At 43.0% G+C, this 27,656-nt stretch overlaps 2 protein-coding genes across 10 annotated transcripts in view; one reads left to right on the top strand and one right to left on the bottom strand.

The window, feature by feature from the left end:
- Camta (Calmodulin-binding transcription activator) overlaps positions 1-24,524 on the top strand; it is a 75,363-nt gene extending 50,839 nt beyond the window's left edge. For 3 of the 7 annotated variants that reach the window (XM_076776733.1, XM_076776736.1, XM_076776739.1), the window contains 11 exons: positions 10,266-10,454; positions 10,546-10,944; positions 11,020-11,769; positions 11,897-12,232; positions 12,316-12,563; positions 13,151-13,350; positions 13,602-13,709; positions 14,634-14,791; positions 15,040-15,536; positions 16,252-16,407; positions 18,268-24,524. In XM_076776733.1, the coding sequence (XP_076632848.1) occupies positions 10,266-10,454; positions 10,546-10,944; positions 11,020-11,769; positions 11,897-12,232; positions 12,316-12,563; positions 13,151-13,350; positions 13,602-13,709; positions 14,634-14,791; positions 15,040-15,536; positions 16,252-16,407; positions 18,268-18,406 (3,180 nt within the window). In that variant the 3' untranslated portion in view covers positions 18,407-24,524. Of the gene's footprint in view, positions 1-10,265; positions 10,455-10,545; positions 10,945-11,019; positions 11,770-11,896; positions 12,233-12,315; positions 12,564-13,150; positions 13,351-13,601; positions 13,710-14,633; positions 14,792-15,039; positions 15,537-16,251; positions 16,453-16,563; positions 16,589-18,267 lie in introns of all 7 variants that reach the window. The other 4 variants (XM_076776735.1, XM_076776738.1, XM_076776734.1 and 1 more) reach the window with 4 other exon arrangements.
- Positions 24,525-24,690: 166 nt separating this feature from the next.
- Positions 24,691-27,656, bottom strand: part of Tn (tripartite motif containing protein thin) — an 82,117-nt gene continuing 79,151 nt past the window's right edge. For all 3 annotated transcript variants that reach the window (XM_076776728.1, XM_076776727.1, XM_076776731.1), the window contains exons 15-16: positions 27,079-27,360; positions 24,691-25,949 (exon numbers count right to left, since the gene is read on the bottom strand). In XM_076776728.1, coding sequence (XP_076632843.1) covers positions 25,518-25,949; positions 27,079-27,360 — 714 coding nt within the window. In that variant the 3' untranslated portion in view covers positions 24,691-25,517. The remainder of the gene's footprint in view (positions 25,950-27,078; positions 27,361-27,656) is intronic.

A 27,656-nucleotide genomic window follows, 5' to 3' on the forward strand; every position in this document is an offset into this window, starting at 1 on the left:
AAATCAATTTCGTGGCTGATGGCGGAATTATTCCGTGGAAACTTTTCCTATTAACTCCGTTTTTTCTCTTTCTTTTTTTCTTTTTTTTAATAGCCCCGATCGTGCACGGAACAGAAATTTTTCGACCGGAAAAAAGGGGAACGCACGCTGTTTCGAGTCGCCCTATCGATTCTTTTTTTTTTCGCCTTCCTGTGTATTTTTCGCATTCTCCTCCCCATTACTGTCCGCGGCGATGTCTGGTGATAACTTCCAAGATTTCTGTCGTGCTTCGTTCGCCGCTATTACGGTCGCCTGATGAAATACCATTTGTAACGAGACATTAGGTGGAATGTATATATATCCCGGGTGGGGGGAATTATAGTAATAACTTTTAACGCATACTCACTCGGCAAAAGCACATCATTTGTTTTGCACTTTTAGCGTCGGTAATGAGATCCAACGACGTTGATTTATTAACTGGTATCCGACCGTAATGGCGTATAAGCGTTAGAAATATGGAACACGTAACTGTATGTAGATCTCGTTATTCTCGTCTTTGATTCGCGAGAATAAAAAGACAAAATATATCGATCGTTACGTTTACACGTTATTTAACAACGTGCAGACTATTTTCGGTTTACACCAGGTCAAATGCTTTCTTTTCGCGAGCATATATTTATTGCGAGGCAGATCTCAACTACCGCACAGGGTGGTCCATGATTCGCGATAGAAAATCAAGAAGAATAATTTTAAAAAAGAAATTTAATAGATCACACGTGCCAAAAGTGTAATAAATTTGAATAAAAAACATTAAGTGATTCGTTAATAGTAATTTTGCAGTCAAAGACTCCACAGTTCTCTACAAAAGCTGCACCAAGTTCTCTGGTAAATCTAGATCGAAATAATTTTATAAAATTAATAAATTTGCATCTTCGTAGTCGAAGATGTTTCGTGGCCCATGCTTACGAGTGATAATTAATTTGAAAAACGAACGAGGAATCCTCGAGGGTCGTATTTTGCACGCTCGAGGCCGAAGTTTCATTAGTTTCGCGATAGATTCGACCCTAGTTTGCGGTCAGTCCGTTTCTATGGCATTCAGGATTACAGTTGAATTTTTTTTTTCATTTCGAATTGACACTGCGCCCCCTCCTCCCCCTCCCCGTCAGTTTTCTCCGATAACATTTCGTTTAATTGATGAGCACATGAAGCCCGGCGGTCTATCTGTAAGCGGAAATCGATCCGAAAACAATGTTTCTGTTTGCTTATTGATTTCCGATTTGCCGTGGTGTATAAATGCGTTGAATGGCTACAGTTTGCCAGGGTACACAATGACAGCCAGGGCGCAATTAAACGTTAGTTTGCGCTGTCGGTAATGCAATTTCCGACTCGGCTGTTTTTCAGTAAATTGTATTCGAACGTAACGCCCGAAATTGATTTCGACAGACACGGCCGTTATTGTCGCACGGAGTCAATATTTGCTTACTTCCGTCTGCCACCAATTTTCGACCATCGAAAACGCGCCACGCTCTCGTAAGGGAGTTTTTATTTTCACCTTTCGCGTATGATCGATGGTCCGCCATTTGCATTCTCAGTCGTTACGAATCGTACAGAGTATTTTTGAAAAATGTTACGTCGAACTCTTGAGAATTAACAAGATAGCAAGATTATTAACTTTCAAATACGTAGAGACGCGACTGCATGGATTCAAGCATCGTTTTTTTAAATTGATACGCCAAAGAGTTAGGTATAACACTGTGCAGGTTAAATTGTCGGATGAGTTTGTGCAGCAAAGATATTTATCAAAAGTAAAACATTTCATTTTCTTCAAAAAATCATATCTTTATATTGATAAGAGATAAAAGGGTTTTATCACACGAAAGTGAAAAGGTAGGGAGTTGTATCGCACGAAAAAAAGTACCCTGAGACGACTCCTTGCAAAAACTATAATCGCCTTGCAGAATGAAAGTAGATGAATTTTTAAAGATGATATTTTTAATAAGAAAAAATGCAAGTAAACGTTCGTGGCGTTTAACGTAATATCTTTTAAGTATGAAAAAGTTGTGAAAACCTTAAAATGTTAAAGGTTTTTACGTGAAAATTAGATTTAAAAGATTAGAACAGTACAATATATGAAGTTCTAAAAAATTCTTTATAAATATACTATTGTCAACACAGTTGTAGCAGGCCTCAATAGTATGTTCTTGGCACATTGGCTAGCGGCTTCTATTTTACTCGACACAAGCCAAATATACCCACATAATATAAACGTAGCTTTATAAAAGCAAGTAATTTGTGGAAACTTTTCTATTTATATTAGTCTAAATCGAACATCTATATTACAGTCATTTGACCGCTGTTATGGTTGATTTTGCACATACGATGTTAGAATTACGTGGAAGGATACATTAACCGTACAAATTATATCGGTATAGAATTTGTTAGCGTACAATCTCGTTCGATGAGAATCGTCGAGTCGGTAATCATCTAAATTCCGTTTTTATTGGCTCTAAAGGTAGAAGTCCCGAGCGAACGAAGGAGTAACGATCGAGTCATTCGTTTGTCCGGCGAAGAAGAAGTTCGCTCGTTATTGTTTTACGATGATCGAAAAACGAACGAAGAAACGGGGATGACGTATAGGCAGTAAATGCCATTGGCGAAATAACATCCATTTGCTGTTATTCGGTACTCCACAAAGGGTTCAGGAAATTGGCTAATTTTTCCGAGATGACGGAGGGAACCGGTGCACCGGAACGTTTATGTGGGCCGCATCGATATGCAATTTCTCAGATGCACTATTCGGTTCTGACCACCGTTGCGACTGCGTTTTCGAATCGAACGCTTCCGTTGGCTCGGGAAGGAGGTAATTTCAGGTAGTGCTGGCGTACCTCGTTACCGTTTCCATATTTACCGAAAATAGAAAGTTCTCCGCGGGTATCGAGAATTTTTTTATCATCGACCATTACAAAGTGGCTATATTCGCTGTTCGTTCGAAAATAAAATTTCCCAACACGGTGAAAATAATATCAACTGTCAATATTATTTAAGATTCAACGCTGCTTTTCGTAATTCGATAGTTTTAAAACTCCTCGATACAAAACGTAATGGAGACCTCAAGACGTTGACAGATTTATTACAGTTTAATATCGCCATTTTGAAACGCACGGGAAAAATATTTATCGTATATATAGGTCACAGTTAATTCTCGAGCTAAAATGTTAATGGAAAGAAATTTGAATAGGGTAGACAAATTTTAAGTTACGTATACGACGAAGCGACAGTTTTTACGGTTTTTGTTATTTTGTTCGATTCAGGAAGGGTAAGTTTTGGTTGTAAAATAGCACGATTCGCCGATGAACTGTTGAAAGGTGGCACAGAGTGTAACACACCCAACGGCCGTCCTCGCGATTTAAAAATAGTACCGGAGGGTGTAAGCCTATCGGGTTGCTGGCAGTACGGAACGAGAGCATTCGACCTGTCCGGGAAACAAGCAAACTTCTTTGCACCGGTGTCGTCGCTTGTCAAACTGTTTTCGCATCGTTATGTACTTGTCAGACCGAGGGAACCGGCAAGTATGTTTTGACTTCGTTGACAGGAATTTTCGGTATGATGTTGACATTCTTCCATCGCGTGTTCTCGTCGCTTTTCCCTGTCTGATCGAATAGCGCCTCGTACTACTAGAGACGCTCTGCGTTCACCAAGTACTTCGAGAGCACTTGTCTGCTCTCTATAACCGTCAGAATACTTTATTAGCTCTATCTATTCTAGCAGCTTGTTGAAATATTGCCGGGATCTGTTTCAATAATCCAACATTCGAGCGTATATGATGTTCGAAATATTTCACCGCAATTCCGAATGCATATAACTTTGCGTTGTTAGTAATGTTCGACTATATTTTGAAAAATATCATTAGTTAATAAACTCAAATTACAGTATAAATTAAACTTCGAATTTTCGTAGGTTTCCTTTTACGCCAATTTTGTTAATGAAACATATAACAATATTCTATTTTAGTGTATTTATAACGCAGACTGAATCGATTGTTGAGAAACAGTTTATGTTTTGTTTAGTTTGCGTGTATCTATAGGATACTTAATAAAAATTAATTGACTAGCGACTATAGAAGTATTTACATTAGAAATACGGTTGTCTTTTTGAGATTCTGTCGAGAATTCTTAGTGAATTTGTGCAGGAATAATATAACTAGCAGGTCTGATCGGTTATAGTATAATCTCCTTGCTATAGGTATATGATTTTTGTCTCATTTCGAAGGATGTACGTAACAAAAGTTATTCAGTACATCTACAATAAATATCAACAGTACAAATCCTGTTTTTTGAAAATATTCGTTCCGCCGCTTCATTGTCACGGGAGTACCGAATTTCGCGACATTTTTTCCCATCGGATTGTCGCAAAAGTTGCCGTAAAAGTTCGCGTCGACCGTTACGATGACCACTACGCGCAACTTCCAGTCGTCCGACTCTAAACGAGACTATTCCACTGGCCGTTCGCGACCGTCGCGTTCCACTTTACGCAAGCCAGACTTCTGCTCGGTTAAACCGTTCCATCTACCGATCCCAGAACGACGCGATACCGTCCAGAAACCGTGTAGAATTCTGTGCATTCGCGCAACACCGACGGGAAACAGCCCGTTAATCCAGTAAATCGCTTTCATATCGATGATAGATTTACGATAATATTCGTCGGTCGTGTGTGTGTCGTAAACAGGAAGCGTCGAAAAGGACGCACCATCTTCGTTCGGGGGCGTCGTCGGAAGGAGGGTCGATTTATCGGTCCTTTCGCTATTCGTAAATCAAGGGGAATACATCCTTTCCGGCAACACACGAGACAGAAGACGTCTCGTTTACGTATCCGTTGAACCGAATGCAGGAATCTATGGGCTTCTCCGTCGTATCTTGAAGGATCTATAACATTCTACGCTCGAAGTGCACGTGGTCTGACCTTCTTCGTCGCGACGTCGAATTCCCGCGCGCAACGATTCGTCGAGGAACGAACGAAGGCAAGAAGGGGGAAAAAACAGGAAAAGAAAGAAAGCAGAGACCGAGAACGGGGCTCGAGCAACACGAACTTGAGAACATTACGTACGCAATTACCAGGGGGGAAGTCTCGTATCACGCCAAAAATTTTTCGAGAGTCTGACTGGCGTTGCACGGAACCCGACCTTGCACGCAACGTAACGATATGCACTGTCAGACGCCATCTTTCAAGCTAAACTATTCCCCGCGTTGCCTGACCCATTTCGTGTCTGGCACGTTACGAAATACGGTAAACGCGTGGAAAATCAATTTTAACGCGGGTCGTTCTCGCGTGGGGAAAATTCGCGATCGCCGCGGGAGACGAGGGAGCGAGGGGAGGGAGAGGGGGGGGGCCGATTGAATTAAGATACGCCCGGCCGAGGAAGCTATTAACACGACAGACAAATATAATAATTCCGTTTCGTGATTTCTCGCCTGGGTCGGTTGTTATTTTCGATCGAGGAGACCAGGAACTAGCCAGCACCGGGTACGGCGAGAGATAATACCTGGTGGTGAGTCTACCTCCGACCTTTTCTGCCATTGATCAGCGCCCTGACTTCGTAACGAACGAAGGTACAGAGAAGGTGTTCGCGAATTCACGGCGAAAGTCGGGGTCGGAAAGTTCTAGTTTCTGGTCGCGATCTATCTCCCGACAGAATGCAAATGATCAATTAACCAGTTGTAAATCAATGGAACATAGGCGGTCTGGCTTTATCTAGCCCCGTTGTCGGCGCTCGCCAGCTCTAATGGCCGCGGAGCCTTACGTGGGCTCTTATTCCGTTTCCCCTCTTTCCAGCCACTCCAGTTACCCATCTCGGTCTCGTTCTCTCATCCATCCCTCGTTAAGAATATTTATATCCAGGCCACGTTCGCTGGAGAACCTTTGGAGTCTCCAAGGCCCACCCTCGGGAACGGTGCAAAGTTATTAAGCACTCTGAACCACACTCCATTCCTCTTATTTCCTCTTTCCTCGTTCTTTCTCTTCCGTTGGCCTTTCTTCGGCGATTATCTTCCAGGAACGCGGCAGGGGGATTCCCGATAATTTTATTCGAACGTACATTAGCTCGCGTTGCATTCGACCTCTTGGATCCTTAATTCTCTTTTCGAGGAAACTATTCTTCGTGCGCCTCGAGTTCCTCATGAGGTTCGACGTATGTAAGCCGTTCCTACTTCTGATACAAAGATTTCAAGGTAAATTAATTTAAAAGTCGATATGTAATATAATTTTATTTTCAGTACTGGCGATAGATCACTGAAACTTTCATTTTAGTTGAACTTATTCTTCTTGAATGTGTCTCGTGAACTGTGATGATTTAGGTATTTGCATTCTACGGTAATATTTATTTACTTATTTCTAATGTAAAGATCTGAAAGTAAATTCATTTAGTTTCTGCGAAGAATGAATATGATTTCCTATATGGAATGTGTCACGTGAATCATAGAATTATAATTTTATTTTCAATAATGACGACAAACTGCTAAAATTGTAACTTTAACTAACCCAGGCCTGCATTAGATGTCAAGACATTGAGTGGTCGATCGAGAGCTTGTGAGAAAGAAAGGTCGAGCGTAGCCCTCTGCTGGCGAGCACGGGAAGCTAAATACAGCATACGTATTAACATATATTTACTCGAAAGCACTTTCTGAATCGCCCGCAAAAATATATCCTGCGCTTGTTGCATTTTCATTGTTGGTTTCGTTTATTTTTAGAACGTTGTTTCGAAAGTCTTTCGCGTCGTTGCTGGGAACGCAATATTTCTCTAACATATTTTCCAAATTTTGCTCCGTTGAACCATCGCTTTTGCCGATCGATAGCGCGCTTCTTGAGCGGGCTGGTAAAAGATCATGATATTGCATTCCTTTACAATTATTAACGGAACAAAGAAAATCGTAAATTATCTTGGACGAGACCCAATATTTTCTGGGATGCTTTAAAGCCAGAGTATTTCTTCGAATCGCGGATTCTTGCGTCGCTCTTTACGCTAATTTCGTTACGCGGTTGGAGACGAAACACACGCCACTCTCAACCCCTAAACACCAAACACGATTCGTCCCCGTAATGCGACATCGCCGCAAGCGAGCGCGATCTTACCATACCTCATTTGAAATGTGCGATTTGTGGGTTTCGCTTGCCAAACGCGCGACCTCCCAATCAGGGACTGTCTGTCAGAGGAAAACGTACGAGAAATTCCTCGGCCATTGCGGCCGTGTAGCTTCGATTGCCTCGTGGTATCTGCGCTATTCTCGATATGGCGTTGGAGACATTCCTAATATATCGCGCGAAAACGACTGGCAAACTTTCGCGAAAAGTATTGGCAAGAAACGTCGATGAACAGAAATTAATAAACGAAAGCAGGTAAAGTAGGCTTACAGGAGAATTAAAGCTTACCAAACCGATTATACATTTGGTAATTACAACTATCGTGCGCATGAAAAATGTCTTTCTGCTCCCCGATGTTACTTATTTACAAAAGAAAATATATTTTTACAGTCGAGGTAGAGAATAGTGCTTATAGATAAACAGTAATATACAATAAAGTAGAATTAATATTGAAGCTCATAATTTAATTGCAATTTGTAAACCTGATTTTTGAACGAGGAAATTTCAATGTAAAAAATTTCGAGCCTCATTAGTGATTGTAAAATTCGATCATATATATGAAATATGAGATCGAATCACCTGAATCCAGAGTTATCATTGCATTTTCTTTCGAATGCTAATATAAGATAAATAAATTCTCTTCTACGAGCACCGTTATTCCCCGAATTATTTCGTAGAACGAAGGTACCCCGTTGCATAAATTCCGTGTAACGGGTGGTCCCGAGGAATCGTTGCGCCGCGTCGAGCCGATTGGCAGCGATTTCCCAAACGAAGGCGACACGCGAATCGCCGTCCGACTTGAACTTTATATCAACGCCGGTAGAATTTTATTGCCGCCAGCCACCTTTCCATGGTTAGTCGAATCAGCCCGCAGTTTGGCGTTCGATTTGCATTTACCCACGTCAGATCGCGTGCAACGCCGTTTCTGGCCGTGTACGCTTACTTATTTCCACCCCCGTACCCCCCGACAAGTGTTCAATTTTTTGCAACGGAGAGGCTGCTTTTCTCCGTTCTGTCGTCGATGGAAACGACGGATAACCATCTCTCGTACCGTTCTTCGAATATTTATACGACCGAATTCTTTCTCTTATTCTCCGTACACGTTTTTCTCCCCCACTCTGTCTCTCCTTCTATCCACTCCTTTCTCGCGCTGGCGGTTGCATGTCGAGTCGTGCAAGGGTGCAATCTCGGCGCGGAGAACGACGTGTCACGATTAACCACGCGAAATCTGTTCGTCGGTAATTATATTTCTCATATTTTTTTTTCTTTTCTTTTACCCGTTTCCCGACAACTCGTTTTCTCCGTTTCCTAGTTCGCCTCTCGGCGCATTGTCACGTTCCGGAATCGTACCGGTCGGTTCTTCGCGCTGAAAATCGATGAAGGACCGTATAATAACCGAGTTACTATTATTAGTGGTACGCAAATACTAAGGAAACGAACGCCGAGCATTATTATTCGCGTTTTCGCCTTAAGCTGAAACGCTTTCGCGAAAGCGCGGGATCGATTTGTTGCTGGAACACGTTATAGATCGAACTCTGCTTACATTCTGCGAGGGTGAGTCGCCTGAGATTGGACGTTGAAGCATTTTCGAAACCGCTGGTTGATTCGATTGATATTTCTGTTTTTTAAAATTGAAATCGAGTCGAGACAATTCAAGAAAAGCGACCAGAATTGGTAAATCGTAAAGGTATTGCGTTCCACCATGGTAATGCAAGGCCACGCACATTTTTGGCCACTCTTCTTGCATGGTAAAACTTTTAATAACGATGACGATATCAAATCACACTTGGTTCAGTTTTTTGCTAAAGAAAACCATAACTTTTGTGAACGTGGAATTATGATGTTGCCTGAAAGATGGCAAAAGGTCATAGTTAAAAATGAACAATACATTGCTAATTAAAGTTGTTTTGTTCCATGAAAAAATTGTCATTCATTTTATTAAAAATATCCGCGATTACTTAGTTGCTAAACCAATGTTTAAAATCACCAACGGCGTTCCAAATGTGCCGCAATTCTTGAACGGTTACTGCGGATAAATCGTCGAATCTGTTACGTAGCTTTCACTCGACGCTTTCAGGGTACGCGACGTATTATTTAAAGTACCCGCGAATATTCTTTTATCCGCGTACGACGAGAAAGGTTCCCGGATAATAAACGATCTCCGTGGGTGATTTTCCACGTACGGACGAGTTTGCGATTCATATTTCTTTCCGTGTTTTGCATGCGTCCCGACAGTAGCGGGAATTCCAATGCGAGGAATCCCTTAACGTAGTCGGCGAAAATGTATGCGAATATTTTGCGCGAGCCTCCCGGTACCGCGAACACGAGAATCGGAGGGTGGATCGTAGATGTATCAGCACGATTTGCAAAAGTAAGCGAAATCCACGGAAATGGCAGATGTCAGCGAGGCTGCCTGAAGAGCGTCTGTATGTTCCCTCGAATCCGTGTATCCCACTTCCCTCTCTCGACGTTGCCTTATCTTCGTCATCTCGAGGAGTTTCCGGTTGCAGTTTCTAAGTGTGTCGCGCGCCGTGACGTAACGGGAATATAAAATAAAATGAAACACGACCGCTCTATGGATGGAAAGGACTCGAAAGTCACTGCACTTTAACGGCGACGAAAAAAAATTGTCAATGTTCGTTGTAGCGAAGAGTTGCCTTAAGGGGGTACTGATGTCTAGACAATTGTTGTTTAGAAATCGTTCTAAAAAAATTATTTTTAGTTGCAGGGGTCGATTACAATCATTTTTGGTGAATAGGCATACCGCCGAAATCCTACGCAGTTTCGAGAAAAAAATTCGGGAAGGTGGAAAAATTTTTCGACGAAATCAAAAAATTTCAAATCGTTCTGGAAAAATTATTTTCAGTTGTGGGGGTCAATTACAATCATTTTTGGTGAATAGACATACCCTTGAAATCCTACGTACTTTCGAGAAAAAAATTCGAGTATGTGGACAAATTTTTCGATAAAATTGAACAATTTCAAATCGTTCTAGAAAAATTATTTTTCGTTGCAGGGGTCAATTACAATCATTTTTGGTGAATAAACATACCCTCGAAATCCTACGCAGTTTCGAGAAAAAAAATTCAGGAAGGTGAACAAAGCAGCTGTAGAAATTCGTGTCTCTTAAAACGTTGCGATCTTGTTGGCAGGAAATCGCCGCCATCTTGATAAGTTTCCAAAGGCACGCGGAATGGCAAAGTCGGGAGGTGAAGGTGCGACCGCGCAGTGGTTCGATGTTACTGTACTCGAGAAAGAAAGTTCGTTACCGGCGGGACGGTTATTGCTGGAAGAAAAGAAAAGACGGCAAAACTACACGAGAGGATCACATGAAACTGAAGGTAGCTTCCTGGTTTAGTTTACGCTCGAAAGGTGTATTTAAATCGGGCTGGAGCGTCGTCAGAGTGAGATTTATTCTCGGTGGTGTCGCAGGTCCAGGGTGGCGAGTGCATCTACGGCTGTTACGTGCACTCGGCGATCCTTCCGACGTTTCATCGGCGATGTTATTGGCTACTGCAGAACCCAGACGTTGTTCTCGTTCACTACTTAAACGTTCCTTATCCGGACGGTGATGCAAAGTTAGCGGCGCTGCCACCGTGTCTCGCACTGCCGCCAGACAAGAAAGAGTGGACGCGCGACGAGCTGGTTTCTCAACTCAGACCCATGTTCCTCGGTGGAGATGACGATCCGAACAATCCTCATCTCACACAACACTCGAATCATTCCGTCGACATGATAGTTTCGCAACTGTTGGACAGACAGCGCGCGAACTCCACTTCCTCCACAACCAGCACTCAGCTTGCACCTAGGAGACTAACACCGGACAATCAGGTAACGAGCCTCGAGCGTTCGATATTTACAGAAAATCGTTCCTTTCTTAACGATTGCTTCTCTATTGATGGTTAGGTTTCCTCGACTACCGGAGGTCAGCAATCGTCAACGACAGCTTCACCGGCTCCTCGCGTATACTCAAGACATTCCCATACGACTCAAAGCCAACAGCCGGCTCCACTAGTGTTAAGTTTGCAACAGATCCAAGGCGGCGGCGGTCTTTTGATACTCAACAGTCAACCGTATCATCATCAGCAGCAGCAGCAGCAGCAACAGCAACAACAGCAGCAGCAACAACAACAGCAACAGCAGCAGCAGCAACAACAACAGCAACAGAGCCAACAAGTGGAGATGCAACAGGTCACGGAACAACAGATCGTACAGCAGACGAGCGTCGACAGAGAACAACAGACCCAGCAGGAGATCGACGCTCAGGAAAGCATGGATCGTTCCGCGGTGCAAACGTTGCCGATCGGTGGCGCTGGCACCGAGGTCACCGATTTCGCCGAGACCTTGGATCTAAGTCAAGAGGACATTCAGCGAACGTTATCCGCGAACATGGTGCCCCCGTCTCCGTCCCCTTCCCCGGCGGACAATAGCATGATCAATCCAATGGATTTCATCGACTCGTCGGACGACGTTCTGGTAAATCTGGACGCGTTCGACGTGTTCGGCGATCTGCCGGAGCTGCACGACTTCGAAGCTGAACAAACGAAGGCCGAGGAGAGAGGCGGATCCGATAACGACGTGGGATGTCATCCTGGAACAACCGTCCATATTGCGGAATATAGTCCGGAGTGGAGTTACACCGAGGGTGGTGTTAAGGTACGCTCTTCCCGCGTTCGCCGGCAGAGTATCGATCTTTCATGATGGCAAATAGTAATTTTAAAAGTATTCAACGCGAAGTTGATTAGTAAATTCCGTAATAACAGTATTTTGTATCGTGTCGCAGGTTCTGGTTGCTGGCCCCTGGACAGGTGGCAGTAATTCTCAATCGTATTCGGTGTTGTTCGATGCCGAACCGGTGGAAGCCTGTTTGGTGCAACCAGGCGTGTTGCGTTGCCGTTGTCCTGCTCATGCCCCGGGAATAGCGTCTCTTCAGGTTGCGTGTGACGGGTTCGTTGTCTCCGACAGCGTTGCTTTCGAGTATCGAAGAGCACCGACGACCGAACCGAGTCCAGAGAGAGCGCTCTTGGATCGTTTGGCGGATGTGGAGTCTCGTTTGCAAGGACCTGGTCCACCGTCACCCGCGGCTCACTTGGAAGAGCGACTAGTTGCGTATTGTCAGGTCAGTAACACCTGGAAACGAGTGGTTGCTCGATACCATCGAGATTCTCGACGTTAAACGGTTGTTATTTTGTTGGGTTCCAGGATGCTGTTGTCCGTCCGTGGCGAACCGGAGCGGAACCGTTACAATCCGGCGGCCCTACTCTGTTGCATTTGGCCGCCGGATTGGGCTACTCCAGGTTAGCCTGCGCCCTCCTTCACTGGAGAGCGGAAAATCCTAGTAGCGTATTAGATGCTGAAGTTGATGCCCTGAGGCAGGATAGTGCTGGTCTTACGCCACTGGCTTGGGCTTGTGCCGCGGGACACGCAGATACTGCCAGGATATTATATAGGTATGCATCGATCAGGACTGGTTTCCTTGGGCCGTTCGAATAGATGAATTTATACGAGAGCACGAAGCAGACGTCTGAAGTGTAACACAGGATCGATCGAATTTGATCGAGTCGTGTACGGGGTGTTCTTGAACCGGTTTTAGGTCTAAATTGCGTAAAAGCGTGGTAGGAAAATGGAGCGTAAGCTTTAGGGTATCAGCACGCAGCTACTAATTCAATAAAAGCGACAGCATTCTCCGTTTCTCTGTAAAACAACAGTGTTTTTGCATGTTTTCAAGCATGTAAACTTTATTATAGGCGTATTTCCACGTGCTTTTATCTCCAATACGCCACTAATTCAGTCATAACGGGGATTTATTCGTTCTTCTTACTGTTAAAAACAAATCCATTTGGACGTTCCTAATTCGATAAAAGCGGGATGGGGGATGCGCAGAGGTTTAATGCCTTTTGATCCCCGAGGCTGCTTCAGACTCTGCGTACGACAGCGAGAAATAAAACAGAGTCGACCGTAGCTTTAGTCTCGAAGGAACGATGAACGTGGCGCCCATCTCCGGTATGGTTTTGCGAATGTTTCTCTGTTTCCGCAGATGGAACGCGATGGCGCTTCGCGTGAGGGATTGCCAGAATAGAAGCGCGACCGAGTTAGCGGCGGAGAACGGTCACACGGCGATCGCGGAAGAGTTAAATCGACTCGAAGCCAGAAGGCAAGACGAGAGGCTTTTCTTGCGACCGGCCAGCCCTAGCCCTAGGAGGCCATCTCAAGACAGCGGTCTCGATCTGGCGTTGTGTTAGTCTCGTTTGCTATTATACTGCCCTCTTCCGTAAATACACGCACATACATTCACGTCCACACGTAAATCACAGCGTCCCCCCAGCCACTACACCCCCCGCGCCATGAATCCCCTTGACCATCCCTCCCCCCTCGCCCCGTCAACCCAGCCCCCCCCCCCGTAAGAATTTAGATTAAAAGGCCGTAAGACATGCGAGCGTAACATAATCAGGAAACGTAGCAATTAAGGGGTTTATCGAAAAACACAGGTGGCTCGCCGCTGCTGGACAACATGGAATTGTTGCAAGAGGATGACTCGTCATTAGCCCTCAGCGAGCAGGGAATGGAGAGCGCTCCGACCCCTCAGGAGACTGTAGGTCCGTACCTTCCTCGTTTCCCCTTCTATTTGTCTGTCTGTCTGCCTGTCTATCTGTAACTATTCGTAACTCTGTCTGTTTTCTAATGTACACTTAAATAGATTCATCGGCCTAGATAAACATTACTGCGCGTGCTGCGAATCCGTAGTGTTCCTAGCTAAAACTGCGTCCCATAAACTCTGTCTCTGTCTCTTTCTCTGTTTCACACACCACATGTACACACACACATAACACCGTACACACACGAAAGTTCTTTTTGTTTGTTCCGTTTCTCTGTTCTCTCTGTCTATGCGTACGAGACGACCGGGATCGGTCCAGGCTCGCTGTCCTCTAACTCCTCTGAACTCTTGCAGCTTAAAAGCAGTATTGGTGTTGCTTGGCCTTCGTAACTGCTGGGTGTTGGATGATTGCTGTGTAACGTCTAAACCTTTCTTAGCCGCCTATTATCGGCTGCCGACCAGTTCCTCGAGAGAGGTACCCGACGGTCCCGTCTCTGGCTCGCGGATATGCCCGTGAAAATTGGAGAGCTAAGAGAACACGCACTTGCGAGAAAACTCGTGTACACCGAATCCGGAAACGCCTGTCGGATTAACCACGAGTCGGTTGCACACGTAGCGCCACGGAACAGCTTCCGACAAGCGGAGAATAAACGTCGACGACGATTCGATTCGTGTCGTACAGAGATATCTCTCTCTCTCCGCACCGTGCTGAAAATAATCGATTAACGTTCAGATTTGGTTCACCATAGAAAACTAAAAAAAAAAAAAAAACAAAAAAAAACAACAGAAAACAAACAAAAAAAAAAAAATATGCGTTCACGGCTTTTAAAAAAAAACAAAACCTCGGTGTTGTGATCGATGTGATTTCGCCGGTCCCGTAAACACCTTTTTCGAGTTTGGCTAGGGTGGTGATTCCTTTTTATAGGGGAGGAAGACGCAAGGGTGCTGACATTGGCTGAGCAAATTATAGCGGCGCTACCGGAAAGGATCAAGAGAGCGGAAGGCGATTCCCCGTCTTCTTCCTCGCCACCTCCCCCGGCACCGCCCTTGTCGCCACTGGAGGACGCTCTGATGGAACAAATGGTAAGTGCCTTTTTAGCGTCATCTCTCGCAAGCATTCGACCGACCCTTGCTTAACGATCACTCGACAGCACCTGTTTCGTTTAATTTAGCGCCTCGATTTCCGAGGCTGCTCACACAAAAATGTAAAATTGTTTCTTTTTTTTCTACAAAGAAGTTGATCACGCTTTTAAACCAGTTTGAAAATGACCCGTGCAGCTGCCCTCGCTTGTCCCCGAAAATTCATTCCGTCGTTGTTACGGTGGTTGCAGCCCCTCGATTCCGGAGAACTGTTCGAGTCGTATCGCGACTGCAGCGGAGGCGCAGCGTCGGTATCAGACGTCGACGCCGACGCCAGCCCCTCGAGTCCATCCAGCAGCTGCCTGACGCCTGACTCTCCGTCGCCGCCGCCCACCACGGCCGATTTCTGCGAATTCTTGCAGCTGCAGCTGCAACTGGACAGTAGCAACGGCCACAACGGTCAATACTACTCGACCGGCGGCGACCGGAAGTACGGTAACGTGATGGGATCAGGAATTTGCGGGAGTGTGACAGGTGGCGGTAACGGAGCCGGCGACGGTAGCGAGGCGGATCTGAGCAGGCTCACTCTCTCCGATCGGGAGCAAAGGGAGCTATACCATGCCGCCAGAATGATTCAGAAAGCCTACAGAAATTACAAGGGCCGCCAGAGGCAGGAGGAAGCCGAGAGACACGCCGCTGTTCTCATCCAGCAATATTATCGTCGACATAAACAGTACGCTTATTATAGGTAATCTGTTTCTAGCTTAACACCACGCGGCCGTTTTCTTTCATCCCGGATTCTCTTCCTATCCCGAACACGCTATAAAAATGATAATATACAGGAACGAACAGTTTCGGTATTCGTTTGAGAAGGGCAGTCTTCTTTAATTTGAATGAAAACGAATTATTGTTTCGTGAAAAGTCTTCTCGAACAACCTATCGAAAATGGCGTCCATCGAGCCATTGTCCTTCCAAAGCATCTTCGTGCACGGGTCACGGAAACGTTGCATCGATCTGTTCCGGACACGGTCGGAACCGTTAAATTCTCGTCAGTGTTTCGCGAATTGGGACGTTAGTTTTAATAAGCGGCAATTAATAAAGCGGGAGGACAGGGGCGTAACCGTTGTGGGGCCAATTTAACGATCCAGTTGAATCGGACGGATTTCGCCAAAGTTCGTTCTGTCCACCTCTTGGGGGGAGCGAACTTTTAATTGGCATCGTAAATAATTCGAAAACTTTAGGAAGTTCCTTACCTCCGGACGTGGCGTACCGAATACAAAATTAACCTGGCATTAAATTAATACGACTTTTGTTTGAGATGAAAGCTTTACCTTCCCCACCACCAGCACCGTTGCCCCGCTTCTTTTGGCTCGTCCGTTACACGAATGTACTAGCGCATTCCCAGAGCGTGCCCTTCGAGGCGGTTTTATTTCACGGTGTGCTCCAATTTTACCTTTTCGCAGACAAGCTACGAAGGCCGCGCTGGTGATACAAAGTAACTACCGGAATTATCGTTCGCGTCCAGGCTCGGGCAGCTCGAGGCAGCAGGCTGTCCATCAGCAGGCGGCTCATCAGGCAGCCAGGAAAATACAGCAATTCATGCGACAGTCGAAAATCAAGTTAGTGTCCGGCCGGTGCACATAATTGCATTTCCTGTTGCAACGGTGTGCACGCATTATTAGTTATGTAGACTTCTTGTTAGCACACGAAAGGCTTATCGTACGAAAGACATCTAAAAGTTCTAAAGTCTCCCTCTTCTGTGTGTACTAATGCAGCTTGTCGTGGGACGATTCACGACCGGTAAGTAACGAAAAACAAGTAGGGCGATTGTCGCGCGGCAAACACTGCTCGTTTATCGCTCCCTCGTAAACTCTTATCCCGTGAGGATATACTCGCTCTTTCGCTTTCACCAGGACGATCAGTGCACCCTGTTTCACGACACCAAACTAACGACTCGATATCGATTCCCCGGGAAGAACAGAAAACAAAAGAAACGAAAATATAAGAAACGAACCATCCACGAGATTAGTCTCTGTGTTTTATTACGGAATGCGACCGGTGCTTTGTGTCTTTCCTGTTTTTAAATGTTCTAATCGTGTTACGGAGTATCAGTCCATGCAACAGTGTTCACATACGGAGCTTGTCATAGAGACGAGACGAGATTCTTCAATTATCGCGTTGCTCGACGATTAACGGGAATGTATTTCTTTTGGCGACGGATATTTTCGTCGCTCTTGCAGGCGAAACCATCAATTGAGTTTACGTGTACGACGTGTGCGTTCAGAATGTGAAGGGCAGACCTGGGCATTCTGTTTCACGATTAATCGTACGATGCATTCTCATAGATTCAAAAAAATTTGTAATTTCAAGTAATTCATTGTGATAACGCGTTGAACAGGTTGTCGTGTGAATTTTTCTGGTATATTGTACGACTGAAAATGAGATAAAACTATTAAGTGGTTTGAGAACAAGTCTTTGAGATATCCATATTTTCAATTATAATTTCGAATAATTATTTATTATGCTCGATTAAAATTAAAGTACAGGTCTGCCAAAGAGAATACTTGTTGCGGGTTTCTAGGCTGAATGAAAACTTCTGTAATTTTCAAACTGAACCTCCAAGAAACCAGACGTCTCAATTCATGCCTGAATGTCGCTACTATTAATAGATTTCTCATGCGTATTTAGTAAAAGTGTACATTAAGGATTGAGCATTGTTGTACAGATTGAACACGGACCAAAAATAACAGTTATGGTCCCTGAAACCTTCGCTAATAAAAAACAAACATAGCTCCCTTTTGTCCTATAGAAAATCACTAATAGATAAAAGCCAGTGTTAATATTAAAAAGAGATTTAATCAGATACGAGTACGCGTAAGAGTTTTTTTAAATGTTTTGATACGTATACAAAGTAACTATAACGATGCAATATATTCTGGGACACGCTAAGATAACTATTCTTATCTATAAAATAGCAATATAGTAGTAATAAAATACAAAATTTACTCTTAGGACCAAAGTAAGTTCGATACGCCTGTTACAAGTCCACAAATTCATCGATCTTCGTTCGATATCATCCTACGTCTACTGTGCGCCCGCGAGAAGTTGGCAAGTCGCGCGCTATTGACCGAAACGACGAATAGGCGGAGCTATAGACAACTTCTTGCGAACGTACAGTAGCGACGCAAAACATCGCGAATCGCTCGTCGACGCTCGAAACGGAATAACTTCTCGTATTAACGCAAAACGGGGATCGCGAAATGATTGGGAGATCGAAGACGCGTCTAAATATGTTTCGATACTGATTCTCGAGCAACGTGTTAATTGCGGACAAACCACTGACTTTAGATGCGCTCGTTTGTTTACGTAGTTGACGTGTTCCTCAGAGTGCTTGGTCATTCAGTGTCATGTATGCACATTCGCAATAGCGGGGCGAGGTAAAATGGATCTACATGAACGAATTGCGTTTCTCCAATTAGGCTGCAGAACGCCAGGGCCGCCGCAAGCGTGAACGGGAGGCAGCCAGCGGGCATTTTACGGGCGGTTGCTGTCCCCCAAAGCTCGCCCTCATCTAGCCCAGGGGCCAGCCTAGTAGCCGCCAACCAAGAGGTCACTTAATCGACTGTCGATCGAACAACAAGCAGAACGCCGACGACACTCCGGGAGCGAAACAATAAAGCCTAGCCATTCGCGTATATCCGTCGTCGTCGTGTGGACGACCGACAAAGGAATTATTTTCGACGTTTCCGGGCAAGCACCGAGGAGGTTTACCACCAACGAGAAAGACGAGGGATAGATGAATCGAAAGAGAGAGAGAGAGAGAGAGAAAGAGAGAAAGAGAGAGAGAAAGAGAGAGAGAAAGAGAGAGAGAGAGTGGAAAGGTTTATGACCACCAAAACACGGACACGCTTTGCTCTCTACAATCCCTGATTGAACATGTACCTGCCTTTGATCTAAATCTATCCACCTTTCGTATCTTTGTCCCACAGTTCTGCTCAAGGATCGCGCCTCGTCCTGATCTACAACTATTACTACACACGCATACACACGTACACACACAACATACATACATAGACAGCTTTCGTTTCGCTTAAATTTCACTCGATGCTGTCGTTATTGTACCTCTCGCTGCATTTTTTTCAACGGTACGCTAGAGGTAGGTGATAATCACGATGTCTCGGCAGGCGTATCAGAAACACACGGATATACACTATGGTCGATGATAGAAATATAGCGATCTTGGTGAAATTGTGGGGTTTCGAGTGGGGACACTCGACGCTAGGCGATTCACGATTTCGTCCTTTTTAGCAGTTAGAACTTTAATTCTTTTAGCTTCGTAAGATTTCGCATATTTCGAGCCAGTAGCTGTGCTAGTTTTTGTCTTATTAAAGTCTATTATTTTTGTCTTATTGATTCGACCTTTTTCAGGTACATAGTCTTTGACACAGCTAAGAAAAAATTCAAAATAAATTTACTTGAAACATATGGCGATGTTAGATAAATTTGTACAACTATACTGTCAAAAAGAGTCCTCGAGTATCTGATCTTCTCACCTGAAAAGATGAGAAAGTTGGTCGTTCTGAGTCTAACTTCTCCAAAGTATCGTCAGGTGTTTGGAAGATCGTAGAATCTTTGCTATACAGAGCTACGAAAGTTCGTCGAATACAGACCAAATCTACATCATTTTCAAACTGGAAACTGTAGCTACATCATAGGGACAACGATGATACGTAAAAATACAGTAGAGTATTTATTATCCCGAAAATCTCATCGTCAGTAAATATGTTAAGACTATTTCAAGATGAGTTTTACGTTGTTGTACTGAAAATTGAAACATATTCAGTTTCTTGAAATTGGCTCAAGAGGATCATTATATTAGTTTGGGGGAAAAGAGATCCATTATTTTCACGTTTATTTCAAGATTTTATTTAACATGTTTCGGATTGTCCGACTCGGGTCGAATATGTACCGTTTTCTTTTATAATTTGTTGCCATTTTAAAGGCAATAGAAGCCACTTTTCCAACGAGCACAAGTTTCAATTTGTTTCATCGATACTTTACGAGATATCGTTACAGCCATCCAGGTGAGAAATAATGGATTTCTTTTCCTCCGACCTAATATTATTCATCAAACGTATGCAATTAAACGACGAATTTATCGAAGGCCGCGCGAATTAAACAGAATGCAACCGTCGTCTTCCGCTTGCCGAGGCATCGATCGTCGTTGACGTATAATTTACCACCGAGAGTACAAAGGAGACTACGTTTCTGCTGAAACCATTTTGAGAACGATCGTTCTGCACTGATTTTTTCCCGCACTAGTTAGTTTTTCCACGTTTTGTTTGGTCGTTTGTATCTTCGCAGGCCCGGCGACTGAACGGTCTCTGGCTTTCGACGTCCATTTTCTTCGCTCTTGTTGTTCACATGTTTCGTTTACGTTACTTTCACGCGGGGATGTTCGACTTTGAACCGACTTTCCAAGAAATCATCTTTCGAGCCGTCGATTCTTTTTTCGATCGTCTCTTTCAGTGAAATATCGATTTGTCCAATATTTCGCGAAACGTCGCATTCTGCTTTTATTTACGTAGGGACGAGCAACATTATTTTATAAGACTTGGTACGTCATCTAATAAACGACTTTTTACTGTTTTTCTTTATCGTTTGATTTACTGTACTCGGAGTTTAATTCGTTTAATTTCTTTTTGAATAATTTGTTGTTCACGGACGTTCCGAGGAGTTGTATCGATAGCGTATAATTCTATTTAGATACGACGAGCAATGATCTCTTCCCTCGCGCGAATGTTTTCTTTTGTCGCTTGTTAGGGGAAAGGCGATGCACGATTCGACGAACGCGAAGTAAGCACCTTATTTTCGACGAAGTTTGGTGTATCCGAGATCTAGGAAGAGAGCGAGAGAAAGTGAGCATGGACGAGAGTGAGCGTGTGAACAAAAGAGGGCTGCTAGAGAGAAAGAGAGCTAGGGAGAGTTTAAAACGAGGTAAAAAAAATGTGAAAAAGGAAACAAAAAAAAAAAAATGAATATTAAGAGCCCCTTCCTCGTTCAAGGAAGAGGGGCGCTTCATCCACGGGCTGTGCTTAGTCACAGTATAATCAACTTCGTAGCGTTACATTTAGGGTAAGATAGCCGATTACATTGTTACAAACTACCTACCGTTTCTCTCTCCAGTAGGGGATTTTTTTAAAGGTTCTTTAGATAAAGATAAAAATAGAGGTAACAAAAAAAAAAAAAGTAAATAAAGTGGAGGAAAGAGGGAATGAAAAAAGAATTTAAATTAAAGGGGGCGTAGCGCGAGGCGGGTTATAATTATGTACACGGGGGAGGGCACAGCCGTGGTACCCGCGTTCAGAATCGATTAAGAAGACAAAAATCTATTGTGATAAATTAATGGTGATCCAAGAAAGTATTTCCGCAGAAAATACCACAAACGAAATAAATAAAAAAAAAAAAAACAAAAATAAAAAAAAAAATAAAAAGTTACAAGCTGAATCCAACGTCTCGACGTCCATCCGGGGACGACGCGTCGCCGAGACGGTGAGAACAGACAGACAGACAGAGAAATTTTCATGTAAATGGTGAGTTCGAGATTTTCACGCCGTCGGGAGAGAATCTGTCGATATGGATAGAACCGATCGATCCTCGTCCTCGAACAAAATAAATAAATAAGGAACAAAGCAACAAGGAACAAAAAAAAAAAAAAGAAGAGTAATAAGCAAATCCTGCGTTGATCCTGCGGCGTTTTACAGTGAGGCTGCACACGGGGTGGTTCTCGTAGCGAGGTAACTGTGCGGAGTGCGAGCGGAAAAGAAGAAAAAAAAAAAAAATAAAAAATTGTATAAGATACTGTACACACGAGTCAATTCCAACGAGCATTTTCATGCCACTAAGCTTAAAGAATTATTAGTTAATAACGAAGCGAGTAACGAGAAAACAGAAATAATAAATAATAGAAAAAAAAAGAATAAATAACGGGGGCGACAAAACGGGGAAAGAATGCGAACGATAGAATCGGGAGAGAACGAAAAAAGGAGAGATAACAAATTCTTACACACTCTTTTAATCATTGTTAATTAATTAATTAATTAATTAATCACGATCCTATCGATACTTAAAACGAGACGAGTAAAATAATAATTATTATTATATACATAAAACTATTATTATATTCATATTTTTGCTTATTACGTATTTAAGAAACTATTAAACGAGGGCTAGCGAGTATAGTAACGTTAAAAAACGATTAAACAGAAAATGTAAAAAAAGATTAAAGAAATCGGGAGGGGGGAGGGAGAGCGAGGCCGATGACGAAGGGAAAAAGTCTCACCTATAGGAATATTTTTAGTCTGTCGGGCTTGTACAACTTCGTGCGTGGCAATCAAGCGTCGAATTTTACGATAAATAAATAAATTTAAAAGAACGAACGCGACGTAAACACTTGGGCGAATAAGAGTAGGAAAGAAATATTTAAGGAAAAAGAAAAGAAAGACAGAAATTCTAGTATCGTACACGCCGAATTACAAAAACGGGGGTTTTCTTTCGAGAGTTTCCGAGGCAGTTTGGGGCCCGATCGCTAAATAAACCGGCGGCATCGTCGCTTTTCCGGGATTCGAAAGCGTAAAATTAAAATAATAATAATAACGATAACGGGGGAAGGGAGGGAGAGGGGGGAAAAACAAAGAGATTTGCACACAGTATTTTTCAGTCGCGATAGAACGGAAGTTCCCAGATGGAAAAGTCGACGCCGCGGACAAAATATTTCACAGTTCCCCCATTTATTATTACTATTCTAGAAATTGCATTATTACCACGTACACCAAAAAAAAAAAAAAAACTTTATCGAGGTACGGACGAAGAGCGGGGAAAAACGAGAAAACGAGAAAATGCTAAAAAACAATTAATTAATTAAACCAAAAAAAAAAAAAGACATCGCTAGGGTAGGCGCTTCGAGGAATACATAAACTTTAAAAGTCACTTAATACAAATTATTCTCAAAATATTACAAAAAAAAAAAAAAGTTTAATAAGTAAACAAATTTTTAAATCTACCTAAGAAAGCCAAGAGTCAAAGACGACTAGATGATAGGAGCCGCATGGCCTAACTGCTGCCACTTTAATTAATTAAAAGATAATTAATTATAACTTTATTACTACTTAATTAAAACTCGAATACAGAATGAGAAAAAAATAATGTCATGCCACTTTTCAAACTAACTTTCTAGATGCAGAGACGAATCAGTAGATATAGACGACTATTAAACGAAACTTCTCTTCTAATTGGGAATGATTGATTCGCGCTATAGATTCGAATATTTCCAATTGTCCAGTCTCCACAGATAAATCGCACGAGATATATACGCGTGTAAGATGTCTGGTTATGAACCAACACGACCGTCCATCTGAAATCGGCGTTTAAATTCGTACAAAAAAAGAAAAAAAGAAAAAAGAAAGAAAAAGACGGCCCGAACGAAACGTTTGTTGTTCGACGAAGAAATTGAAAATTCATTCGCCTCGGAAATATACGGGAAACGTGAACGTTTTGTTTACTAACGGATTCGATCGAACGAAAAAGTTCAAATGAAATTATTCCCACGGATATTTGCTTTGTTTTTATCTCTTTCCACGGAAACCACGAATATCTCGATCATCCACAGCCACGTCGTGTTGGTGTGTCGCGAGACATCCTGTAGTACGTTTGTATCACGATGTCGAAAAGGTCGAAACGATCGGATATCGGTGCCTAGCTCATGTTGTTCTACTCATTGTTCCTTGATTAAGACGGTCACTTTGTACCTGCTTGCTGCCTGCCTGGCTCCGTGCGTTACATAAACATAAACTTCTAGTCTTTATCGAGGTGTAATCAACGCTCTGTATTTAACTCGATATAAAAATAACAACAACAAGAAAAATCAACGTCCAAGCATGTCGCGTAACTTTCGTTGTGATAAATCCGACGGCCGAAAACGCCGTCCATCGCGGTTTTTCTACGCGGTATCGATATATCGTGAACGCCGATCGATTAATTTCTTGCAATCCAATTCGATTTCGCGACGAGCGACTATCCCCCGGAAGGTTGATGGTTTCGACAGCTGTTTCGACATCTACATCCCAGCCGACGTATCCACGTTCGAAAATTCACGAAGTCCGATTTCCTTCGAGCGCTCATCGTTTATCGTCGAACAAAACGTTTCACGGAAACCGCGAAAAGAAAGGGAAACGAATAAACGAAAAAGAAGAAGAAAGAAACGAGAAAAAAAAGAGAATGAAAAGAAAATACGAGAATAATCGAATATCGACTGAAACGGAACCGAGGGAACTCGTTACCTTCTCTAGTGAATTTTGGAACGAAGACGGCAATAATTAAAGAAAAAAAAAAAAAAATGAACAGGTTCGTGCTACTTTTTAGTGGAAACGAATAATGGTAAAGGCTCCATCTCTTGTAATATTTTTATTATCGCAAACGTAATATATTACATTATTAAATTATATTAAATAAAGGATTACGCCACCGTTTATTATTTATTATTGACTAACGTTCAACTAATATTGTAAATAATAACGAAAATATTTTATCTATATTTCCGATCCGGGGGTGCCGGGCGGGGCAGCGTATTACCTCTTGTCCGCCCTTGAAGGCGATCTTACGATCGCCGTACGCCCGCCCCCCCCCCCCATTGTTACACCATTTCATCATTGCATTTAATAAATTATATATTTATTGACTCACTCACCTTTTTACTTAGCCCCCCGTATATTTTATTCTAGCTCTAGGCACTTCTCCAGGGGGTGGTTTCCGGGAACGTCTCGATGGACGAGGAAAAAAAAAGGTGAGACTAATCATGTTTTTTATTTTCAGTTCACGGGATCGGAAGGAACGAGACGGCGTGGTTCTTTGTTTGTTTGTTTTTTTTATTGTTTTTTTAATACTTCCGCAACAATTTATTTAAAGCATACAAACGGTACAAACTGTATTTGTTGTCACTTTGAGTATAAATTAAATTAAGTTAACGCGGATATCAGGTGCGTACGAGGAAGTTGACAGAATGAGGGAGGGGATAAGACGAGAGGAGAAGAAAAGAATAAATTGGATCGATTTTTGGTTCGTTTTTTTTTTTAACTTTTTTCTTTTTTTCTTCAAGCTACGAATCTTGGAATTGGCCAACGTCCGAGGCTGTTGATTCTTTATCGAACGAACAAGGGCCGCGAAAAATAAAAGAGTACATCGGAAATTGACAAATCGAGCTGCAAATCCCGCGTTAGAGAGTTCGAAAGCTTCCGCGGTCGGACCGAATGAAATTTATCCCCCGAAACAAAAGCTTCCATGGTCTGTACCAAAGGGCTTCCCCGCGAGTAGATTAGCTCAACACAAACAACTATGTTAATGAACCTAACGAAGCAAGTAATGTTTTTTTACGCGACAACCCACCCTCCCAACCCGAAATCGTAGTCGAAGTGCTCTGCTACTCCTTTGTGTTACTGGGTTTCTGCGCGACACGTTGGTGCACGTCGACTTGGAAATCCCTCTGATCGGAGTACGGACCATAGGCGTTGCTCGTTTTCAATTATACGCGTTGTCGAAGGAACCTTGGATAAGCGAATTGTATCGATTTTCTAATTTTGTGACCCACTCGAGATCGCTCGAAATCTCTGGCCGAGGATATTAGAAGGAGCGTGGAGAGAAAAGAAAATTAACAAGAAAGAAAGTAAACGACGAATCAGAACACTTGCACGCGGTGATTCTCGCGGTCGCAGACGACGATGTTACCGGTTGACGTGACAGCTACGCCCTCCAGGCCCTTGAATTCACCGTCCCCGCTGCCCCAGCCGCCGAACGACTTCAGGAACGCCCCCTCCGGGCTGAATATCTGTATTCGGTTGTTACCGGAGTCGGCGACGACGATGTAACCCTGGTCGTCGACGGCGACGCCCCTGGGGAACTTGAACTGACCCTCGTCGGTGCCCTCGGTACCGAACGAGCTCAGCACGCGACCGTTCACGTCGAATATCTGAACACGATGGTTGTTCCCGTCGCTGACGATCACGCGGTTCGTGTTGCTCACCGCTATGTAGTGGGGGTGTTCCAGTTGGCCACGTCCGCTTCCGCAGGAGCCGAATTTGCCCACGAACGTGCCGTCCGATTGGAACACCTGACGAGAGGCAACATTATATTTGTCGTCGTACGGTGATTGGATCGATACCAATTAATACTCGGTGAGACGTATCGGTACATTACGTTAATGTATTGTCGGAGAAATTATTAGAAAAACACACACTTGTTCGGTCACCTCTGGGAAAAATTTGAATGGGAGATTCTAGAGGCCAAAATAAGACGAAAATCGAGAACACCAATTTGTTGATTGAGGCTTCGTTAAAAAGTTATTAACGTTTAAAGTTCTATACGGACGGGAAAATTTTTCGGTGAAATTAAAAAATTTCAAATCATTCTGAAAAAATTATTTTTGGTTGTGGGGGTTAATTATAATCATTTTTGGTGAATAGACATACCCCCGAAATCCTACGCACTTTCGAGAAAAAAATTCCTTACCGAAATGTCTGATCATACATTGATTCGTTCCCCTGAAATTTCATGCGTATGTTTAAAACGTCATAACTTCTGAACGGATTGGACGATTTCAATGTTTAAAAAAGCAAACTACGCGTATTTTGGTGGAGAATATGTACAAATTGCAAAAATATTTGAAAAGTTGGTCCTTGACCCCGTAAAGTGTAAAAAACCCCATAAAAATGGTCCAATTTTCAAACAGCCATAACTTTTAAAATAGTGAATATATTTTAATGAAATTTTGGGAGGAAGTAGTGCTCATGGGTACCTATAAAAAAGTATTAGACAACTTTTCTGTAATAAAAAACTAATTTTTAAGAAAAATCGACGAGGGGTAGGTGCCTAAATTTTTCGGCGAAATTGAAAAGTTTCAAATCATTCTGGAAAAATTATATTCGGCTCTAGGGATCAATTAGAATCACTTTTGGTGAATAGACATACCCCCAGAATCCTACGCAGTTTCGAGAAAAAAATTCGTGTAGGTGGACAAATTTTTAACAATAATTTTGTTAATAACTTTTTAACGAAACCTCAATCAACAAATTGGTATTCTTCTAAAAATTTTTCCCAGGGGTGGCCGAACACCCTGTATAATTGCAATAAAGTTGTTTCAGTATTATACGATTCATAAATATTTATGAATTTTTCATCATTCATTTTAAGAATCATTACTGCATTTGAAGTTTGCTGAAATTTTCAGCAGCGTTACGTACCTGTACGCGATGGTTCTCTTTATCACACACATAAATAAATCCAAGAGCGTCCGTGGTGATGCCCCAAGGATAATTGAACCGACCGTCGGCGGTACCTTGGGATCCAAAGGCTCTCAGAAAACGACCGGAAGGATCGAGCACCTGAATTCTGTGGTTGTAACGATCCGCGATGATGTATTGCCCGATCCTGTTCACGGCCACCCCGGCGAGGCAGTCGAATTCACCCTCGCCACTTCCGTACGTTCCGAACTCCTTCATGAAGTTCCCATTACAGTCAAATACCTGCGAATAACAAACAAACACTGTATCTCGTTGATCCGATCCATACACGATTGCTCGAAAGATACTGTCTGGCGTTTATACAGGCTGGACCACGTAACATCACCCATCTTTTATGATCCCCCTAATTCTGTACACTAACGCTACTCGTTCAAAACTTGATTATCTCGAGAACGAAGTCGAAAACAAACAAATTCTATTCTTTATATTTTTCTTATTTTTCCACGAGCGCAAGAAACATCGATACAAATGAAACGTGGAAGAAAATAATCAACGTTATTCTGATTTTAATTTTTTTT

Source organism: Colletes latitarsis, chromosome 11, assembly GCF_051014445.1.
Source record: "Colletes latitarsis isolate SP2378_abdomen chromosome 11, iyColLati1, whole genome shotgun sequence".
In the NCBI taxonomy this organism is placed as follows: domain Eukaryota; kingdom Metazoa; phylum Arthropoda; class Insecta; order Hymenoptera; family Colletidae; genus Colletes; species Colletes latitarsis.